The 23270-nt window shown below is 36.3% G+C and overlaps 1 protein-coding gene across 5 annotated transcripts in view; it reads right to left on the bottom strand.

Annotated features, from left to right (window-relative positions):
• Nucleotides 1-23270, bottom strand: part of PPHLN1 (periphilin 1) — a 119189-nt gene that overhangs the window by 46470 nt on the left and 49449 nt on the right. For 3 of the 5 annotated variants that reach the window (XM_010974974.3, XM_010974982.3, XM_010974949.3), the window contains 4 exons: nt 18245-18456; nt 9404-9460; nt 6886-6965; nt 1903-2022 (listed from right to left, as the gene is read on the bottom strand). In XM_010974974.3, the coding sequence (XP_010973276.1) occupies nt 1903-2022; nt 6886-6965; nt 9404-9460; nt 18245-18456 (469 nt within the window). The remainder of the gene's footprint in view (nt 1-1902; nt 2023-6885; nt 6966-9403; nt 9461-18244; nt 18457-23270) is intronic. The other 2 variants (XM_064491784.1, XM_064491783.1) reach the window with 1 other exon arrangement.

Below are 23270 nucleotides of genomic sequence, written 5' to 3'. Positions count from 1 at the left end.
TGTGACCCTACATATATATACTTTTAGAATTATTTACTTCTCATTAATTCAAAAACTAGCAAATTATATGCATTATTTTAGAGAAAAAAATAAGGAGGCTACTAAAAAAGTCTTTCTAAACCTAAGGTCACTGACTAGTCAGAGTCAAGATCCTGTCAAGCAATGAAAAAAGAGTATAAATAGAATACTTAAAACCTGGAAAAGGTAGGGGGAGGGAGTGTAGCTCAAGTGGTAGAGTGTGTGCTTAGCAGCCATGAGGTCCTGGGTTCAATCCCCAGTACCCTCATTAAAAAAATAGTTAAATACATAAACCTAGTTACCTCCCACACCCCCACCCCCCAAAAAAGACAAAAAACAAAAAACAAAAACAAAAACAACCCCACAACAGTGGCACTGTTGACCTTTACACAACATTGTAAAATGACTATAACTCAATTAAAAAATGTTAAAAAAAAAAAAACCTGGAAAAGGTGAATAATGAGATTTTTTTTTTTAACTGAGAGATAAAAAAGAGAAAAAGTATAAAAAGTGATACCAAAAACGACAGGGGGAAGAATAAATACATCTTAATAAAGCCTGGCTAATTGAAGATGAAGTATTTAGCAAACAATAAATTAATACTTTTGAAAGCTTTTAGTTTTAAGTACTCTGAGAAAAACTGTCAGATCAAAATAGCCATTTTAAAGCACATATTTCTACTATTAACATAAAAACCATTATTCAAAGTTATTAAGGAAAATGGGCAAAATGGCCCTACTAAATTTACTACTGTACGGTTCATGCTTTTTTGTTGTTGCAGTTCATGCTTTTAAATAGTGCTGAAAAGGTACCAAAGAGGGACCGCTTGATATTTTTGAAAATTTACTTGAGACTATTCATAAGTATCTATTATTATAGCTACAGTAACAAGGAAACCTTGACCTATTTAAGAATAACCAATACCTCTATGACAGGTCAGCATTTTAAAAAAGAAAGGCTCTATTTCTGTAAGTCTTCACAGGGTTTGTACGGTTTATACTTTATATGAGCAGTGTACATTAATTACTTTGGAAAGGATCTTTTCATAGTGTGTGAACGTGTATGTAGGCGTACAACTTGTACATCAAATTCCAATGCTTGATCTCTTTTATTGAAGGATATTCTGTAAAAGGCATCCAAAAACATATTGAAAAGCCAGAAATCTCCAAGTATATATGATTTGTCATGGTACACAAATTTTTTTTTACATTCTCTGGCTGTCATTCAAAATAATTCCTCTAGTACCAAATCCCGAATCTAAAAGTTCACCTTTGTCCATGAAACATCTGTATTTCCCTATTAGAGATATTACAGGTTACAGATACATTTTCCAGTTCACTTTCAAATATTTTAATGGAAATATTTTATAAACAGTATTCTGTGGACTCAAAAATATTCTCATTTTTTCGTACTCAAGATTCATGAAAGGTCACAGGTCAAATAATGCATACTTCCATTTCTTGGGATACTTATGAGATAATTTGCATAGAGCATAACATGCAGTACAAATACAGCCCAAGATCCAAGGATTACTTAGATTTTTGTTCTGAATTCAGTGGTTTATGACAAGTGGTTTAGCACGATTTCTAGAGATAACTTTTAACAGCAAAAAAAGCAGCATACAAATATTGCATTTTCCTTACATTCCATACTTACACTGTTCTTACACTTCTAAACTACTAGACGTTCAGACACAGTATAATTATTGAATTCAGAGTCATTCACATTCACACTACTACCATGTGTGTTAAATCTTAATAATCCATGAAGACGTTTTCCCCAAATATATTTTAAAACACTAGAAGAAACCAAAATTTCTGTCCATAATTTAAAAGCCGGACAAAACTCTCAGATGTGAAACATACAGAAGAAATTATGCCTTACCTCATACTCGGAAATTTCAGGTAAGTTACTTTCATCTGCCTTCTCGAGCTTTTCAGCGGCCCACTTGCTTGCAGCCTCAGCAAGTTCCTTTTCGGTTAGCCTACTGGGTTTGTCTAACACCTAATAAAAACAAAAGAACAGTTCTGTTACAATTTTCGGGGGCTTTTAAACTTCAAATACATCAAGAAGTATACCCCACTTACACTCAAAATCATATAAGCCTTCAAATTTACACGGGAAAGAAGCACACTCTTTATTTGCTTTTCCAAAATTATTCTACACAGGATTTCTTCAAGTAGCAATTTGTGTGGGGCATACAGACTAGATTTGACTCCTAATCTCATACATATAAAGCTTCAGAAATTCATCTAAGGAAAAGACACTGACAACTAATATACTAACAGTATTTAGAATATATAAGACCTTATGCTGATTTCAACTTTGTATCTCTAATTACATTGAATGAAATAAATACTGCCAAAATTTCAAGGTAAATTCCTAATTAATGCAACTGAAAAGTCCAGACATGCTATTATATAATTTGTAAAAGTTTATATAAACCCTACTCTTTACATAAAATTTATACACTTAAATTTCATTTGTTGATTCTTCTACTATTTTCCTTCTCCAACCACACAGCATACTAAACAAGATATGGGATTTGGAGTTACAGACAAACCTGGGTTTGAACAGTAATTTCATCACGAGTGAGGGTAGATGATTTTACATACATAACTTACGACACTGTGAGCCTTGGTTTCCTCATTTACAAAACAGGATTAATAATATTCACTCTTAAACAAAGTAGCTGTAAGAATCAAGAGAGATAACAGCCCTGATAGTATCTAGTATAATGCTTGGTACTTAATTTTGTCTCCACCTCTTACTTCTGTAAAATCACATCACTGATTCCAAATATACCTCCCCTGGATGACAGTGTCAGTAAAAATCCTCATATTATGGTACACTATCAGTTTTAAAGTGTTTGTACATGCAAACCAAAAAAATTTTTTAATTAAGTGGAATTCCATGAAGGTGGATAGGGTAGACTCTATTACCCCAACTTATAAACCAAAGAACTCAATGTCAAAAGGTTAGTGATTTGCACACAGTTCCAATAAATGCTGAGCTGGACCTTAAAACTAGCTCTTCTAGAAGAATAAGGCCCTTGACCCCCTTCCATAGTTTATTCAATTCATCAAAAAACTGGCTTGCCATCCATATTTACTGGAAGATAATCACAATGTGTCCACAGGGAGTGTTTCCATGGCTATGGAACACAGCCACGAAGGAAGCCAAAATCTCTCATTCCAAGCCCTACCCACATACAAGGTTAAAAAGGTATAAACAATATCTTTATTATTACATAGTAATAAGGTTTAAAAGGTTCTAAAAAATAAGAAGAAACACACACACAAATATCTTTTTGAAAATATACCTCACTTTTTGGAGGTATTATCTATTTTGAAGAGAAAAGTACAAAGCAAAAGCAAAGCAAATGTTTTAAGTTACCTCTATAAAGAAGCAAAATCGTCTATAACTGAATTCTTCTATTCAACTGCCAATAAATCTGTATACTTGAAAAACTCTCATTTGAAACTAACTTCTAACAGCAGAAAATAAACTCTGAAAATTTATTCCCACAGGAGGTCAGCCATAATGTTTAAAAGAAAAAGTCCTCCACCAAATCAAGAAATCTAGGTAATAAAGCTCCCCACAGCTAGCATGTAACCTGGAAAGAGGACACAGGACGCTGTACGTCTCTAATACAATGATCATAGGTCTAAAATTCTGATTCCATTTTAAGACAAAAATGCAAACATCTACATAAACTGTCAGGTGAAGATATCTAAAATCCATTATGGTTAGATTTTATGGTTAAAAGTATGCTTTAACATGTACCATAAAGTCCTATGCTATAACATATTCATATTGCATTGTAGTTCAGGGGAAATAAATATTTCAAATATCGTAAGTTCAATATTCAGAGTGACTTAGACAGGTAAGTACTATTTACTCTTCATTCACTTCTACCTGAACAAAACCAAAAATAAACAAACAAAAAACAAGCCAGTCTTTCAGGTGGATAAAACACCCTTGATATGGTAAGAAAAACAAAAACATCCTATCCAGTCAATCTTTGGAATTCAAAATCCAGCATTCTAATAGCGTCAGACTTCTAGGGAAGCTCCAAACACACAAACTGTCATAAAGACACATTTTTCTTTTTTTTTCATTTGAGGCAGAGAAGCAACTGCTCCCTGAACACCAGCACAGACTGCCAGGTGAAATCTATTCTTGTGGGAAAGCCCAACATATCAGAGACAGAAAGACAGGAAGTGAAGAAAGAATAGAATAACAAGTTACAGAAAGAGAAAGAGTGTGAGATTGGTGACAAGAACCTCACCAACACCCCCCAAATTTTTAAGTTTTGAGGATTTAGAACCATGGATCATCTTTTTGGGATGCTGGGAAGGAAGGAATGAGAAGAATGATGCAGTGAAGTTTAGCTATGTCCTTGAGAAAATTATTTAACATCTGAGTCTTTTGTATAAAATGGAGATATACATGCTACCTTTTTTAATTGCAAAATAATCACAACCATAGCATTAGATAACACCTGCATCATGTCACATCATTACCACTTCTTTTTTGTGGCAAGAACATTAGAGATCTCTCAGCAAGTTTCAATTATACAATCGAGTATTATTAACTATAATCTCCATGCCGGACATTAGATTCCCAGAACTTACACATCTTATAGTTTCAAGTTGTACTCTTTGACCAACATAACCCCTTTTCCTCCACCCCCCAGACTCCGGTGACCACCCTTCCTTCTGTTTCGGTGAAGACTTTTTTAGATTCCACATACAAGTGAGACCATAATACTTGTCTTTCTCTGTCTGATTGATTTCACTTAGCATAATGCCCTCAAGGTCCACCCATGTTGTCATAACTGGTGGAATGTCCTTCTTTTTCGTGGTTGAATAATATTCCATAGTGTATATATAACATATTTTGGTTTTTGTTTGTTCGTGTGTGTGTGTGTGTGTGTGTGTGTGTGTGTGTGTGTGTGTGTGTGTGTGTGTGTGTGTGTGTTTAAATGGAGGTGCTGGGGATTGAACCCAGGACCTCGTGCACGCTAAGCATGCACTCTACCACTGAGTCATTACCCTCCCCCTTATACCACATTTTCTTTATCCATTCTTCACTGAGGACCACTCAGGTTGTTTCCATGTCTTGGCTATTGCTGAATAATATCACAGTGAACCTAGAAATGCAGGTATCTCCTTGAGACCCTGTTTTCACTTCCTTTGCATATATACTCAGAAGTGGATTGCTGGATCATATGATAGTCCCTTTTTTTTTTTAAGGAATTCCCATACTGTTTTCCATAGTGGCTGTACAATTTACATTCCCACAAACAGTAGACAAGGGTTTCCTTTTCTCCACATCCTCTCCAACATTTGTTATTTGTATACCTTCTGATGAAAGCCATTCTGACAGGTGTGAGGTGATAATCTCATTTTTGTTTTGATTTGCATTCTGCAGTGTTGAGCACCTCTTCATGTGCCTGTTGGCCATCTGTATGTCTTCTTTGGAAAAATGTCTATTCAGGTCTTCAGCTCATTTTTTGATTGGGTTGTATTTATGATATTGAGTTGTACGAGCTGTTTATATATTTTGGATGTTAGCCCCTTGTCAGTCATATCATTTGTAAATATTTCCTCCCATTCTGTGGGTTGTTTTTTCATTTTGTCAGTGGTTTTCTTTGTTGTGCAAAAGCTTTTAAGTTTAATTAAGTCCCATTTGTTTGTTTTTGCTTTTATTTCTTTTTAGGATTTTCTATATATAAAATCATGTTGTCCCCAGATAGTGACAGTTTTACTTCCTCCTTTCCGGTTTGAATGTTTTTTATTTCTTTTTCTTGCCTAATTGCTCTGGCTAGACGTCTAATACTATGCTGAATAAAAACAGTGAGAGAGGGCATCCTTGTCTTGTTCCTGATCTTAGAGGAAGTGTTTTCAGGTTTTTCCACTGAGTATGATGCTGATCGTCAGCCTGACATAAATGGCCTTTATTATATTAAGGCACATTCCCTCTATGCCTACTTTGTTCAGAGTTTTTATCACAAATGGATATTAAATTTTGTCAAATGCTTTTTCTGCATCTATTGAGATGATCATATGATTCTGATCTTTCATTCTGTTAATGTGGTATATCATCCTTGCACTCTTGGAATAAATCTCACTTGATCATGGTTTATGATCTTTTAAATGTGCTGTTGATTTAGTTTGCTAATATTCTGGTAAGGGTTTTTGCATCTATGTTCATCAGGGATATTGGCCTGTAATTTTTTTCTTTTTCTTGTAATGTCCTTGTCTGGTTTTGGTATCAGGGTAATACTAGTCTCATAAAATAAGTTTGGAAGTGTTCATTCCTCTTCTATTTTTTGGAAGAGTTTGAGAAGATAGTCTTTAAATGTTTGGGAAAACTCACCAGTGAAGTAATTTGAGAAAATTATTTAACTTCTGAGTCTTTTATATAAAATGGAAATATATACCTATCTATATTATAGAATTTTTGTATGAATTAATAATAGAAGAAAATGTATAATATAGAATCTAGAATCAAGTAGTTATACAATAAATGTTGGGTCTCTGCCTATAACCTCCCTTCCAAAATGAATGCAGTTTTTCAAATATGCCCATCTGAATATTCATTTCCACATGGCTAGGGTCAAGATGAGGAGGAACACAGTTAAGTACCAACTTAAGCAAAACCTGTGGAAATAATTCTATAAGAAAACTGCTCATTTACTCTAGTGGCTACTGTCAAGCTGTGGTTACTTAAAATTTAAGTTTTTAAATGCAGCAAATTACCTCCAAATTTAGGTATGACAATAAAGAATAAAAGTATCTGAACTAGACAGTCATTTACTTTGTAATTCCTTTTTAAAGTGATTTCAGAAATACAACAAACCTTTGATGAAGGAACTGCTGAAGAACTTGAGGGTGAAGTGTCTCTTGATGTTTTCAAAGACTGAACAGGTCTCTCTTTACCTATATAAGAAAATATAAAATGCAATATTTTATCTTATTTGTTTTCAATTAGAGTGATTTTGTAACTGAATAAATAAGGGGCAAGTGTCACACACTAATTTTAGTACTGAAATCTTTATTACATTATTAAATTAAATCTGTTAATACCGAAATCCAGCTCTCTCTCTCAGAGGCTGGGCACCATTGAAAATTTGAAATAACCTAGAACCAAAGGACAGTATATATGGCAATCTAAGCCACACCAATGCCAGTTAGCAAACGTGGAACCACTAAGAAGACCTCAAGAGAGGCAAAAAACATTTTAAAATCATAAATGCTTCTTCCTCCTCCAAGTTCTGAAAACCTAATGTTTAATATATCACACTAAAAATCCAGTGGAGGTTCTTACATAGATACCACCAAAGAGACCTAGCTAATTAAGCAGCAGCTCAAAGAGAGAGGCATGTAGGAAATTTAGCAGGTATTCCTGAAATGCTTAGTCAGCTTAAAAAAAAATTAAAAGTACAAAACTATAATTTAGAGCACTAATCCAGTGTCTGATATGAATGAGTATCCAAATATGTGTTAAATGATTAAAAATAAATCTGTATGAGATAGTCACTAATCTTTATCTTTAATCACTTCAGACACTCACACAATACTCTATGTATACTACTGTTTTTTATAGAAACTTGAGCCAGAAAATAAATTTAAATATTTCTTTAGCCAGTTCAACCTCAACAATAAGTTTAGTTAAATATATAATCTTAAAAATAACAGTGAGCTGTTACTGACAGAAAAGCACTTCATTAAATTGTCTATATGTCAAACGGGACACAAATCCTCTGCTCTGAACTGCTAGGAAAACTTTAATTACAGAGAAGAGGAAAAAGTAGCACCAAGTTCAGAGTGACACAGAAACTGGTCAAGACTAGATAGTGGGTTAAGGCCAGGAAAGCAGTCAAGAGCAAAAGCAGAGACAAAACCACCCGGAAACTGAGGCAAAGCCAGCTTCAGTCCAAAAAGCCTCTTAAGCAATTCCTGCTCTGGTCAGTTAAGTACGGGCCGGGAGGGCTTCCGACCACCTGGGACAGCAGTGAGTAACATCTCCTTCCAGTGTCCTGCGGACCCAGAAAGGCCTTCCCAAGACCCCCCACCCCAAGCGTGACATTTGGCAACGTGTGAGGATACTTCTGATTACTGTAGTGGGTGGAAACCACTGGCACACGGTGAGCAGAGGCTAGGGATGCTGCTACACACCCTACAAATGCCCAGGACGGCTTCCACAATATAGAATAACCCAGCCTCAAATGTTAACAGTGCTGAGGGTGAAAACTCCTGCTCCAGGCACAGTACTCCAACTCTACAGCTCCAACAGTCTTAACAAAGACATAACCCTAGAAACTTTTTTAACTTGTGGTACCATTAAGAGTCTTTCACACTAAGCAAGTTTAAAAGTTCTTACAGACCTTAAAAATCAAAAGTAAAATGATACCAACCATCACTACAGCCCCAAATGACTAAGAACATGGTTTATTTAGTCATTCCTTACTGTATTTCCATTGCACGTGGCAAATTCTGCATCATACTGTGACAATGTCAGTCTATTCCACTGCACCAAAAGCCCCTAGAGGAACAAGTACCGTAGTTTATTTATTTCTGAATACCCAGAGCCTACCTAGTCAAGTCCTTTAAGAAAAGAGTAGGCACTCAAACATTAGGTGAAAAGATGAATTATTTTTCTACCCTTAGGATGCAATGACTTCCCCATGCTATTCTGATAAGCATTGCCTTGAAAGAAGATGAGGAGCTGGACCAATCAGCAGAGCACAGTGTTAATTAAAGGCAAGTCGAAATTCCGGCACATAGTAGCTGGACACAGCAAAAAACCTTTCACAAGCAGCTGTTAATCTCTTATTTAGCATCTGCTCTACAAACAAAATATCAGCACTACAGGTATGCCAAGTATGGTGCCCCATTGTAGTCTTAGAATCTGTCATGATTTTAGCTGCATAAGACTAACTTAAGCAGATTTCAACCAATCTCACTGTGCAGAAGCAAAGGAACGCTGAAGGATAGGGCAGGTGGTTTATCAAATATCCACAGATATTCACATATACCTGTTGCATGAAGGGAAGGGACAGGCAAGAAAGCAAAGGACAAAGAAAAATAATGGTACAGATGGCAGCTGAAAGAGCACAAAAAAGGTAAACAGAGATACCCTGATTCTACTGTTGTGGGACTGGTCTGCTCTACAAATCTCAGCCTCCCACGACGTGGCAGTTCTTGACCACAAACCCACATATCCCCCCAGTCCTACTGAGTCTGATGCTGTTCAACTCTGGTCCCAACAGCAGACTTAACAGCGCAGTTATAACACTTCCCCATTTCTATAACTTCTATCAATTCAAGCCCCCCACCCTTCACAATCCCAAATCAAAATCTAGCTCAAAACTCACCTCTTTCTGGCTTTCCTTCATTCTGCCGTTTGTAGGAGGCACCAGCACGCACGGACTCTAGGGAAAGGTGGGCAGGGAGGAATTAACACCCGCACCTCTGTGCCCAGGAGGAATAAGAGAAGAACCCAGAAGTACAAGCAATGAGAACAGGAACTTCTGAGCATTTGCTGGTGACCTTAACCTTTTTCCTATCCTGCCTTCAAGTTGGGCTGCCTGGCCAACCACCACTGATGAGAAGTAAGTCACAGAATAGGAGAAAATCTCTATGTAAGATCAGAAGCTAACTGGGCCCAACAACAATGATGTACAAAGATGAGGCTAACCAAGGACAGCATACGCAGAAAATAATGAGAATAGGATAAGACATGGAAAATTAAAGACAGGAATCACGTCTTACTCAACATTGTAAGCATTTAGTCTAATTTCCTCCATGAAGTCAACATTCAAAGGATTAAAGAATGACACCACAAAAATCAAGAATGAAAGATGAATCACCAGTAGAAATCAAAAAGGACACCCAGGAAGGTTTTCATGCTATATCATATCAGTTTCCTGGGCATACAATGGCTACCTGCAAGTAGTCATTCTGACTTGCTCTCAACAGGCATCCTATTACTACTAAATCTTACTAATTCTTTTTATACAAATCCTCTTATAGATTTTCTTTATAAACAAATTCACGGCTACTCTCTTGGTTGAACTCCCAACTATCCTATATTTAGAATCTTGTAAATATTTTGTTAGTTTCCTTACCTGCAAACTCTTAACGATGCTGATGGAATCAGCTTTCTAAACAGCCTAAATATATTAGTAGGGGCTCTCAGATACTTCCCAGTAAGATGCAAACTCCTTATCATTTATTTCAAATTATTCTATTATAGATCTTAAATTGCCAATTTTATCTTTTTTCTGAGAAAATAACGTGTTTTCTGAATCACTTTGGCAATGTCAGCACCTTGCCTTAAAAAAATGTTTGAAGAAATATCACACAAATATTGCCATTCTACTTTTGCAAGAATGTTCTTTAAGACACAGTTTCCTCTCTCACTGTTCACTGATCAGTCATCAGAAAAAGTTCTGTTCCTCCTGAGCAGCTGATTTATTTTATCTAAGTTTTGCTGTGAACACTATTTATTGCCCATTTCCCCTTTGTTTTAGGCAGATCATTAGTTCACTTATAGCAACTACTGACAGCCTTATCATAGGCATCTATTTCATAAATTATTAACTTTATTTTATTTTCATATCCTTATTTCCCTTTTTTTATAAATTCTTCATCCATTTACTTAATCCTGTTTTGTTAAGTGTTTATTTTGTTAACCTGGCCTTAAATTCTTTGCAGATCAAGTGAATAGGAGAAAGATATTTTCTTATAGGAGTGTCTGGAGTCTGTGCCTGGCTCACATTAGCCGGTGAGAGTGAACTGTCTGTAGCTCATCCAAACTCTTAAGTTCAGTTACCCAACACTGGTAGCCTGAAATCAGCCATGGTGAAAGTACTCACTCCAAGTATCAGCAAATGTCATAAATCAGGTGTTTTACCCTAAAGAGTCAGCTGACCAACACACCACTGGTGCTGTGTTGACTGATTTTGATTCCAAATTTGAGAGACACTGCAGGAATGACTACATTTAACCATGATTCCCATCCATGTTGTCTTAAACAGGCCTGGGCTATTTAACAGTATCCTAACAGACTAGTAAAATCACTCAGCGGAATCCAGCTCAAATTGTAGAATCACAAACAAGTTGTTGTTTTAATCCACTAAGTTTTAGAGTATTTTTTTAAACACAAGAGAAACCCACTGTGCTTAAACTCTTCATCCCAGAGATTCCAAAGATTTGCTAATGTTAAAACTAAAGGTCTTTCTTGTTGTCTTCTACTACAGCAGATTATTGATTTATAAACAAGCTTTTCTTAATATTTTGCCACTTGCTTTTTACGCCTTTGTACTTTCCGGTCTGTCCTCCTCCATCTTCCTAACCACATCTTTCTCTTTGTTTGTTGACTGTTCCTTAAACACGAGTTTTCCTCCTAACCTCAATCCTTTTTGTTTTGTTATTCTTATGTGGCGCCAACCAACACTAGGAAGACAAATGTCTCTCAAATCCACTTCTTTTGATATTTCTGTATTTCTCTATATTTCTAAATGACAGAATGCTACTCCTTATCTATTTAGCCATTACCTCAAATTCACCTCACACATAAGCAGACACTAACTCCTGATTCAGAGAAGAGCAAAAGGGAGCCACACATCCCTGCCTTTGCTGTGACTTGTGGAAGAAAAGGAGTTCCAAATTAGCATGAAGGAAAGACACCAGGAAAGAAAAATTCTGAAGTTGGCAGTATGGAAATCAAAATCCACGTCAATATATTGGTGAGTGAATGAATAAACGGAGACAAAGAAAATGAACAAGCATTTCAAATTCTGGCTCCACAGATCAAGTACAAGGTTCTTCCCACACAGGTGAAACGAAAGCTAGAGGAGTGGTTTAATATTCCAATAAACATCTAGAAGTTCAGTAAGAATTTAATAATATTTGCTAACTCTTTGATAGTTGATATGAATATCAATACAAAGTTTGATGACTTTTTGAATATAATAGCTGTAAGTCTGATATGATCTTTCAGAAATATATTTTCTTGTTGATGTGTTCTCCTGTTGAAAGCAATGATGAACCTAACCAGACTCATCCAACCCTATCAAGTGTTATTAACTACTGATAACCCACACATGAGCAAAACACACAGCTAGGAAAACAAACTAAAACCATCACTGGAGACACTAAAGTTAGGGGCTCTGTCTTGCAAATTATTAAATTCTTGGAACAGTGCCTGGTGTATAAGAGCAAAACCAGATACTTCTGAAAGTCTCATTAATAAACAAACAAATTTAATAGCACAGGTAGTACATTCACCTCTCCTGACAGCTGAAGCTTTACAAGAGAAAGTCAGATGTGAGCAAATGAAGATGTGGTGGCTACGTGGATACTAAGGAAACAAGGACTTCTTTTTCTGGATCATGGATGAAGACATGCAGATTCGGGGTTCTTGGTTAGGAAGAACATGATTTCCCAGAGATCTACTGGTTTATTCAAGAAGGTATGAAACAGAAAAATGGGGGCCACACAAGAAAAATGCTCCTTGTGGTAAAGATACCAAAAAACAACACACACACACAAAAATGACCAGATAGAGGGGTAGTGAAAACTTTGTACAACACTTCTGCTTCCCCAAAATAACCATCTTTAGGAGGTGAGAGATCTGACAAGCTGAAATAAAGGCATATTAACTATGAATATGTGAAAATGTATTTTTAAAGAGAACTTTCCTTTAATAAATACATTGATTAAAACTGCATGGACTTACTTTTTAAAATACAAATAAAACATTACGTCACCTGCACATACTATGAATGTGTGCTACTGACAGAACATATTAAGTTCCCAAAACAGGGATGCTATAAATGCCTATACATAGAAAATGTCCTTAACTGATTACTTTTTCAGAGCCTCCATCATTTAGGTGCCAGAAAAGCTATATTTATACTCCCAGGATTCACCCAGAAAACTCACAGCCAAAGATTTTGTGACTGAACAAAAGAGTTTCAAACAAAAACAATATATTGTAGAATCTAATTCAATTGCACCTTAATAGCCTGGATCAGTTAATGGTCCAAGATTAAATTATACTTCATGTACTCTCCAGGAAACAGCTCATCCCAATAATCCTTCTCCACTTGCATCCTTCCACCAACTTCTATCCATCCTTCAGCAGCACCTAAAATGTCTACTCCTGAGGACCGACTTATCTCCCTCACTAGGTCGTAAACTCAGAGGGCAAAGACTGGATCTGTCTTGCTTGGCAAACCATTTATGTGAACTATATTTCTGCTGCACGATTTTATGAGTATTAGACACATTAAGAAAATAGGTTCCCACTGCATAGTAAACATGATCTGTCTTATTTTCATATTCCCATTACCACTCTGTAACTGCACAGAAAAGCCTTCTTTCTAAAAGCAGGAGTAAACCTCTAAATTTTATTGTAATTTCAATCATAATCCAAAAACTCATGTGGACTTCCAAATTCATTCACAGCCAACAAGTCTTAAGTCGTATCTTTTCCCATTACACTGAAGTTCAATAACAGAGTCTATCTTCTAAATATACTTTTCTAAAAATAGTATTTTAAATTATTGTACATTTCCAGTTATCCTAGAAGATGTGCTTTCAAAAAGGATTAATGCTGATAAATAAGTCTTTCTTTAAAGTATCTTCCATTCTTAACAGTGGCTGCTGATATCAAGAAAATAAGGGAAGGTTGAGTTACAGCAAGTCAGAGCTATAGAAAAAGGTATAGATCAACAAAAACAATAAACTTGCAAGTCTTCTGTAGTAATGATATTTTAAAAATTCAACCAAAAGGTCATATAGCCTCCTTAATATATGACTATAACTAGTAAATCTGACAGTAATCTGTAGCAAATGTTTAGAATGAATTAGTCAAGAGTTTTAAACACTTACATAATCATCTCTAGGAGCCGTAACAGATTTACAAAAAAAGCAAGACAATCTTTATCTAATTCCTTATGTCCATAGAGGAAACGCTTTGTAATCCTCAAGTGGAAAGGAAAACAAGATGTGGAATCACAACTGCCTGAATAACAGCAAACAATGCAGATACACGGTTGAGGGAGGTCTCTAGAGGTTTCTATATTGGGTCTTATGCTACTCAACATAATTATAAATGATTAACACAAAACACATGAAGCATACTTCCTTTGCAGACAGAACAAAGCTGTTCTTATCTGCTGCTAAATATATAGGATCACCAGGGATTTTAAAACCTCTATGGAAGAGAATTGTAAGCCAAAGTTAATTAGCTGAAATTCAGCATTCCTAGATTTTTTTTTTTAATGAATTAACTACAAACAAACAACTGCACCTGAAAGAAGTACCGGCTGCGGCCCATTCTGTTTTAGACTGATATGTGTGAGAATGGCTTGGGCTTCAGCTGCCTGCAGTTTCAAAAAGGGCCAGTAATACAATGTGGCTGACAAAATTAAAAGTTCACTTCTGGCATCACAACTTAAAAGAAATAGAAAGAAAACCAGGAAAGCAAAAGGTCTGAAAACCATGTCAAATAAAAGGAACAGATGAAGGAACTGAATATATCTAAACCTGGGGGAAAAAAATCAAAAAGATTATGACGGTATTCTTCAAATACACAAAAAGTTACAACATAAAAAAAAATCTTTATGGCTCTCAGACAAATTACTAGTACTAAGCAGATGTTATAGGAAAAGATTGCAATTGTTTTAAAAAATGAGCTACACAAAAATGGAAGGACTAATTATGATATAGTAAACAAGACAGAAAGTACTTCAACAAAAAGTCTCCTATATCCATATAGGAGAATAAACTTAGTGATCTCTGGTGTCATAATTAATGTTATTATCCTAAATAGAAGGTAAATAACAAAAGTATAAGACAGGAAAACAATGAGATTCATATGCGAAAGGGAAGGGGAAAAAGAAATACGTATCTAAGAGAGTTGACAAATGGGGAGATGTTTGGTTAATCAGAATTAAACTTCAAGTAAAAATACACAAAGTATATATAACAAAAAATGTTAACTCTAACAGCATCATAATAAACAAGGGGAAAGGAAATGACGCTAACTAGGACAACCTATGCTGTTATGATATGAACAATAAAGAATGAAAACTAGTATCGTAGTCACAGCTATGACCAGGTTGGTCCTTTTAAGTTATAATCAGAAAATTCTTAAACATGAAGCACAATGTATAAACAGTTCGATTTAAGAAGATAATTTGCCTAAAGTAGTATAAAGTTCCATAGGATTAACCCAAAAGGTTAAGTAAATAACACCCATGGACATGCGTGGACATGCATGCATGCATGTGCACGCAAGCACAAAACGGGAAATAAGCAGTTAAGATGAAAAAGTAGCAAAAATCATTCTGTGACTTATAAATAAGCCCATAAGAGATATATTAAACACAGAGAAGAGTTATGAAGAATTAGTCCTTAAATAGTTAAGGACCAAGGACAAACTGCTGGTGATCATTAAAATAAGTAAAATTACTCTGAAAAGTATGAACAAAAAGCAAAAAAAAATTGAAAGTTAAAGAATTAGCAAAGTGAGGGTGCAAGGAATAAGAAAATTATTTTTACCTGTTACTTATAGAAACATTTAAAATCTTCGTCAAAATTTCGATTCACATTGGAAAACTAAATTAATCCATTATTGCTAGTTAACCCAATTTAAGTGACTGATCATTGAAGGACCTTATTTCTCAGTCTTTTTTTGAAGAAAAGCAAGGTGCCATCAATATTTTGAGATTTAGATTTAACGCAAAAACCAGTATCACAAATACGTAAAATAACACTTACCTTTTCCATTTATCATTTAAAGCAAGACTTCTCCATTAACTTTTTGAAAGATGACCTTACATAACTATTCTGAAAACTATTTAAGTGAAAGGAGTATAGAAAAACATTTTAATAGTTTGGCCCAAATAGCTAAGGAATCTACCAAAGTAACCCAAAAAGAGTTTTCCCAGAACAAAGTTTTTTTCTTGAATAAAGAACTTTACTTTCAAAGCTAAATGACTTAAGAAAATAAACATGAAGGCATTAACAAAGTCATACACTCTATTTCAATCAATTTACACCAGATTTTAGTCTCCCAACTTTCTCTGTTATCTCTCCATCATTCCAAGATACTAAAGGTCTGAGACCTTTAGAAAGGATCAGGGAGGTTCACTGGAGACACTCAGACAGGAGCCTCGCACTGCGGCTCCTCCATGCCTCATCTCAAGATTTTAGAGTTTTCGCCACTAACTACCAGGCCAAAAGCAGACAGAGGATGCCTCCCTAGAAATCTGTTTCAGAGGAGAAATGTAAAAATAAGGCTAGTTCACTAAGAACTACCCTATATAACTAAATAGCTTCACTATAAGCTGTAAGGAAGGATCTCAAGCGTCCATTTTACTCATGTTTTGTTAAAAAGGCTTCATAATTGGTTTCCAAAGATACTGTCCTCCTTGTAAATGATTAATGGATTTAGATTAAGTCATACACATCTTAAAAAAAACATGTTCTTAGACAGTATCTGGCTAATTCTGTGTATTTATGTCTGTGCATGTGAGCATATACTAGACTTAGAGGCTGTTCATCTACTTGAAGGGGGAGGGGAGAGGTAGGATGTGAAGCAAAGGAGAAAATACCAGCTGTTCACACTGAATTCCACCGTAAAACCTTCAGTTACCTGGAACCATTCCAAGAATATTTTACACAATCAGGCATGTGTACGTGACCACGTTTGTTTTAAATCCTTCATATGGCATCCTTACCTCCTGCATGACCATTCATACACATATATTCAACAATGTCTTTTGAGAGCCCTACTCTACCAAACTCTAGAAACAGCAGACAATTGATAAATATTTGCTAAATACAAGAATCCAGCAATAGCTACTATGGAGACAACCTAATGATCTGAAGTGATTGTCCATCACTCTCAACATGCAGGAGGCAAAGACTGTTAACTTAAACATCTTGTTATTTAAAAAAAAAAAAAATCAATAAAAAGGAAGTTAAAAAAAAAAGAAAAGAAACATTCTAGACTTTTCTGCTTTCCGTACCTTGGATTGTAATTCCTTCTACCTAGCAGATACTTCTCCACTTGTAGAAATCTGACATACAAGATGAGCCCGAGTGTCATTTCCTCCATGACATGTTCCTCCACCCCCAGAGTGAGAATCTCCTACCTTGACCTGCTTATGTCATGTTAACTCACTTATGACATATCAAGTCTTGTAGCAAAGTTATATTTTATGTTATATTTACATACTGATAACATTATTAGTTGGGGGAAAATACATATATGTATTCTACTGCCTTGGTGACAGGGACACCTTTCTAACACAGTGCCCTGGGGTAGAAGGCATGAGGACGTGTTTTGTGAATGAGCTCAACTGTAGGTAGTAGAGTCTAGAACAGTAATACAGGAAAGCTTCACCTAGAAAAGTTGCTTCATTTATTTATTCCAGTGCATACTGGGCCACTCGGCCAGGATGCCGTGCTATGACTGCACAGAATGCCATGCATATCCAGGAATTCCAAACTTAAAAAAATAAACTGGAAGTTGGGGAAAAAAAAAAAAAAAAAGAACCTAAGGTGAGTTTCAGCTCTAAACTCTATAAGGTTATACCTTATATTTAGGGAAAACCACGAATGTTTTTTCATGAAAAATTACACCTCATATATAAATAGATATCCTTGCACAGCATAGGGAACTATATTCAATATCTTATAGTAACTTATGGTGAAAAAGAAGATGAAAACAAATACATGTATGTTCATGTATGACTGAAGCATTGTGCTGTACACCAGAAACTGACACAACATTGCAATCTGACTATACTTCAACAAAACATATATATACATACAAAAAAAAAAAAAAAAAAAAGACATCCCCTAGTGACAGAAAATTTAAGAGCCTGGACCAGCACAGGAATAAGCAGAAAATACAGAAGCGTGTGACTTTCTGACGTGAGTACAAGCACACACACCTCTTCCATGCTGAACAGTTAGAAGTGAAATGTCATGCGGACTGCACCTTGACATGGTTCCCAGAAATGTGTGTGTGTGATGTTCGTTGCACTACTCCTTCAACTTTACTCTAAGTTTGAAATTTTTCAATAAGGAGTTAAAAATAGTATCTCTTACAACACATATAAGGCAATCTGACTCAGTACACTCCCATCAGTGGAGGCTGTAAAAGAAAAAGGAAAAGCCTTAAAAGTACATACTTCTATGTTGAGATTGATGGAAAGAGTACGTTTTGCTTCTTTCTGGAGAGTAACTCCTGCTACTGACACTGGAGCCAGATCTGCTGTGTGGAGAATCCTTTCGGCCTACAGATGATTCTCTGAAAAAAGGAGTGTCCCTTTTATGAGGAGACCGGTCTCTCACGTAATGGGAAGAGTAGAAACTTTTTCTTCTAAATCCGTCTCTCACGTCCCTTTGGAGAAAAAAATAAGTTAATTTTATCCTGTACTCTATATACACAAACACAAATGGCAAAAGGTCTGGTTACAAACTACTCTTCACGTTGTAACCTTTGTTCCCTTTTTCTACCACCAACTGACTTCTGACATCAGTCAACAAAATGAAACTTAATCAGTGAAAGATGACTTGGAATGCATCATTTTTTCAGGTTGGGGTAGAATCAGGTGGTTAAGTGCAAAAGTTTACTCTAAGCAAACACAAATTTTAAAATGTGAAAAACACAGTCATATAGTCCCTATATCCGTTTGCCATCAACAACATACCACAGTTACCACACTCTCAAAGACACCTGGAGAATGCCAAAGATCTCCCCAGTGAGACCGTTCATGGCCTATTCTCCTCTTCCAAGTACAGTTTATACTACTGGTTTTTAACTGATGTGATTTCCCCCACACCTCCTTGACAACTTGGCAATGTCTACTGACATTTTTGTTGTTACAACTGGAGAGGAGGGAATGCCACTGATGGTTAGGGGCCAGGACACTGCTAAAATCCCACAGTGCCCAGTACAGCTCTCACACACGTACACAGTAAAAAATCTGTGCAGCCCAAAGTGATGACAATGCCAAAGGTGACAAACCCTGGTATACACCTATTAAACCCTTGCTCTCTGGATTTGTATCTGCACCTTACAATCTGTTACCCATCTCTAAATACCAACTTTTTATATTACCTCTACCTTTACAAATTAAATTTCCTTATTAAGCAATATCAACTCAAAGCAGAAAGTAAGACCAAGCAATACAATTTTATAAAGCAAAACTATCCCTAAAACACCAAAGCAAATTAAAATTATTAAACAAAACTTCCAGGGCATGAGCCTCTATTTAAAAGAATACTTGGTATCAAACAGGTTTTAAAGATTTAGCAAATGTACCTCCATATTAAAATTTAAAAAATTAAATTTCAGACAGGAGAAATGCTAAAGAGACAAACCAATGGCATGCAATTTCAAATGCTCGGAAATTAATTTCAGCATATTGACTGGTAGTCCCCAATATATAAGTAGGTTGTTGTCATTAACTGATTAATACCCAAAATACATTGCTTTTACAGATATAGTTAAATTTCTCTGCAAAAAAGCAGAAAACAGCTAAAACTCATTTATGACAAATGAACTCAGACATAATACTATACTGAAATTAAAAATTAAAGAAATTCTGATATACTGAAGATCAATCACTAAAACTACATCATTATCACTGAGAATAGGAGTGGCTATATATGTATCGCACAGGTTTTAGGAACTGCAGCAGGCGCTGGGGACTCAATGGCGAACCAAATACACATAGTCCTTGTCATTACAGAACTCTCAGGCTAGTGAGAGAGGCTGATACTAAACATGTGAATATAAAACATGTGAATGCAGTCCAGAGTGCAGGCAGGAAGTCTAATTAGGAGCCTGCTTAGCCCAGGCAAGAGACAGCAGTGGCTTAGATAAGGCAGGAGCAGGGGAAGGGCCACAAATTAAACATGCTTAAGAACGCACTTTTGTAGACTCAATAGGACATGGTAAGTGACTAATGAACGTGAGAGACAGGAGATACCAAGCTGATACCCGGAATTCTGGCACGACAGATTACTGAAATGAGAAAAAATGATCTGAGAAGCGCGGATAGGGTGGGAGAGCCACATTTAGACCTGATCATGTTATATTTAAGATACTTAAGTAACATCCTGATAGACAACTGCAGATACTAGTGACAAGACCAGAAGAGATTTTTGGCTATAATAATAGATTTGTCAGTAAATAGGCAGCATTTAAAGCCTCGGGTGTGGATGAAAACAAAGGATAAAAAGGGCAGAGGGCCTAAAATTTAAGGACCAGAAAACTACCACACTGAGAAGGCAATGGGCTGTTTGAGAAGAATGGGGTGGGGGAAGGGGGGCGCACAGAGACATGAGGGAAACTGGTAAGTTATTGGGGAAGGTAGGGAAGGAGTGCTCCAAGGAGAATAAAGGTTTCCTACAGTGAAATTAAATGAGCTCTTACTGTAACTTGCTCAGGAAATGGAGAACAACAGGCCCACATTCACAGGAAAGATTGCCTACTTTCTCTGGAGGGAAAGGAAAGTGAAAGGCTGACTTACAGTTTCCTAATCCTGACACCAGATGGCAGTAAAGTCACAACAGCACAGTTTAGAACCACCTGTGGCTTGGGGTAGCTTGATAACCTTGGGAAAAGTGTATTCCATACTTAATATCTCAGAGCAGAGTAATATCTCTCCTCCCCTTCACATCAACCTCTCCTACTGCCCATCAGATTAAGCAAAAACATTACAACAGACATCATCTACCATAAGTATATGGTACTACTTTGATAAAGTGGTGATATTTGCCAAGTCATTTATTCATGTGTATGCATTTGTATATATAGTTTTTCACATCTATATGTCTACATTTACATCACCATATATGAAAGACACTATGGGGAATTACTCTGGCTCTAAAGAAGCTTAGTATCTAAATCAGAGGATGGGGAGTAAATGTTCCAGAAGGCTGGTACTATAATTCAGGAGAGAAAAATATATATTAGTTGATGAAAAACTGACCTAGGAGTCTTTAAGGAAAGGTAAAATTTAGTTCAACATTGTCTGGGAGAAATGTAATTGAGCCATAGATAATGTAGTCATATTTCAAAACTAAAGAGAAACAGGTGAAATTAATTTTAGCAACATTTTTTACTTAACCCAATATATCCAAAATATTGTATCCAACATGCAATCAATATTAAGAAATTTAGTCATATATTTTATATTCTCTTTTTCATCTTAAATCTTGAAAATCTGATGTGTAGTTTACACTTACACATGTCTCAGTCTGAACTGGCCACATTTTAAGTGCTCAGGAGGCACATTCAGCTAGTGACTCCAATACTGAACAGCACAAATTTAGACGGTGGGAAAAGCATTCCAAGCTTCAAGGAAAAACAGAGAAGGATTAAAGGGTATTATGCAAATAAGAACAGAAGCAATCAGAACAACAAAAACTTAAAAGCAGTGACTAAAAAGCAAGGCAAGAAATTTCTGAAAAGGGAAGAGACAGTTAATATCAAATACTGCAGAGGCTGGTAGAGATCTTTGCATTTAAAACCTAAGAGTCACTTGATCAGTGAGTGGGCTATCCAGGAAAGCTTCGGAAAACCAAAGCAGATTATAAGTAATTATGATATATCTCCTCCTAAAGAAGTCATTACTTTTCTTCCAAAGTAAATTTGGCAGAGGGAAGAAGAAAGAGAACTGAGACAATATTCTGAGGAAAGGAGTTTATTTGATCATATCTGGAAGCTAGGGGGGAAAGGCTAATTTCCTGTAGAAGGAGAAAATGAAAATCCAAAACACAAAAATGTTAACCAATAAGGAGCCAAAACTCAACAGGAGAAAATGGGACAAAGGAACTAAACAGAAGAGAATGGCATTGTAGGAAAGAAGAACATAAACAGGATAAACAGGAAAATTCTCATTTTGAGAAGAGAAAGTATTAAAAATCTCTCCATAGAAGGCCTTTACCTCAGTAAAATAACTCTAGAAGTCCTCAATAGAAAATAAAGGAAGAACGTGAACAGAAGCTTAAGGCAGAGTGGAAAATATTTGTCCTTTGCTGGGGTGAGTATTAATTACAGTAGTGTTCCTCAACATGCAGGTCCTCACACCTGCATCAGTATTACTTGGGAAGGTAACAGAAATGCAAGTTCAAGGCATCAAACTGCACCTACCAAATCAGAATCTCTGGGAGTGAGACCAAGGATTCTGGGCTTCAGCAGGTGACTGTGATGCACACAAAACTTTGAGAAGGACTGAGTTAGACAATCTTACTAACGTGTAAGAGCAGGAATGTGTGTGAGTGAGTGAGTGAGTGAGTGAGTGAGAGAGAGAGAGAGAGAGTGTGTGTGTGTGTGTGTGTGTGTGTGTGTGATGTCTAACTCAAAAGCAGAAACTCAGAGCTCATGACAGAGCGGAACATTTTCCAGTGATGTTGGTTCTAGGTTTTGACCATGCCAGTGGATAACTAAAGACAAGAGTTCAGAAACACAAGAAAGAACTGGTGTTAAAAGTATCATCAAGTCGGCATAGAGAAGACCGTAGGCCAGAAACTATAATCATCAAAGGAAGAAGGAATGGAGTCCTGGAAATTTATCAAAGAGCACAAAGATGTAGAGACAGGGTGGTAGAAATGGGGAAGTTCAAAGATGGAACTGGAACAATGGCTTGGAGGAGGTAACAAGGAGCAAGAAGTACGGCCAGAGCTCATCTCAAGAATCAATGAATTAGGAGGCAAGAGAGTTGGGAGAGAGGTGGTTTCAATTCTGGGAAGTTAGGTTCCAGTTACAGCAAACGGATGGAAAGAATGGCTGAAAATACATTCACTTCATCTTGATAGTAAAAGACCATGATCTGCCCTCATGAAGCCTATACTCTAATGGGGAAGACATATAAATAAAACATTTCAGAGTGACAGGAACTAAACAAAAAGACAGATGTGAGAGAGGTTATTTGAGATAGGGTGGCCAGGGAGGACATCCCTGAGAAGGTAATGTATGAGCAGAGATGGGACAGAAGGATGGAACTCAACAAAGAATAAGGCTGTGAAGAGGCCTGATTTACATTCACAATGGCCACCCTAACCGCTCTGTGAAAGTATCGTATGTTGGCATGGAGGGCATAATGATGAATCAGAGGGCCTTCCTGGAGTTCACAGAATTATAACAAATGTAACACCAACCCCGTATGTAAGACTTAACAGGAGCATCACTAGTAGAGAAAGGAC

Source organism: Camelus dromedarius, chromosome 11 (assembly GCF_036321535.1).
Source record: "Camelus dromedarius isolate mCamDro1 chromosome 11, mCamDro1.pat, whole genome shotgun sequence".
In the NCBI taxonomy this organism is placed as follows: Eukaryota; Metazoa; Chordata; class Mammalia; order Artiodactyla; family Camelidae; genus Camelus; species Camelus dromedarius.
Note: the sequence above shows the minus strand (reverse complement) of the source record. Positions and strands in the feature narration are given on the sequence as shown.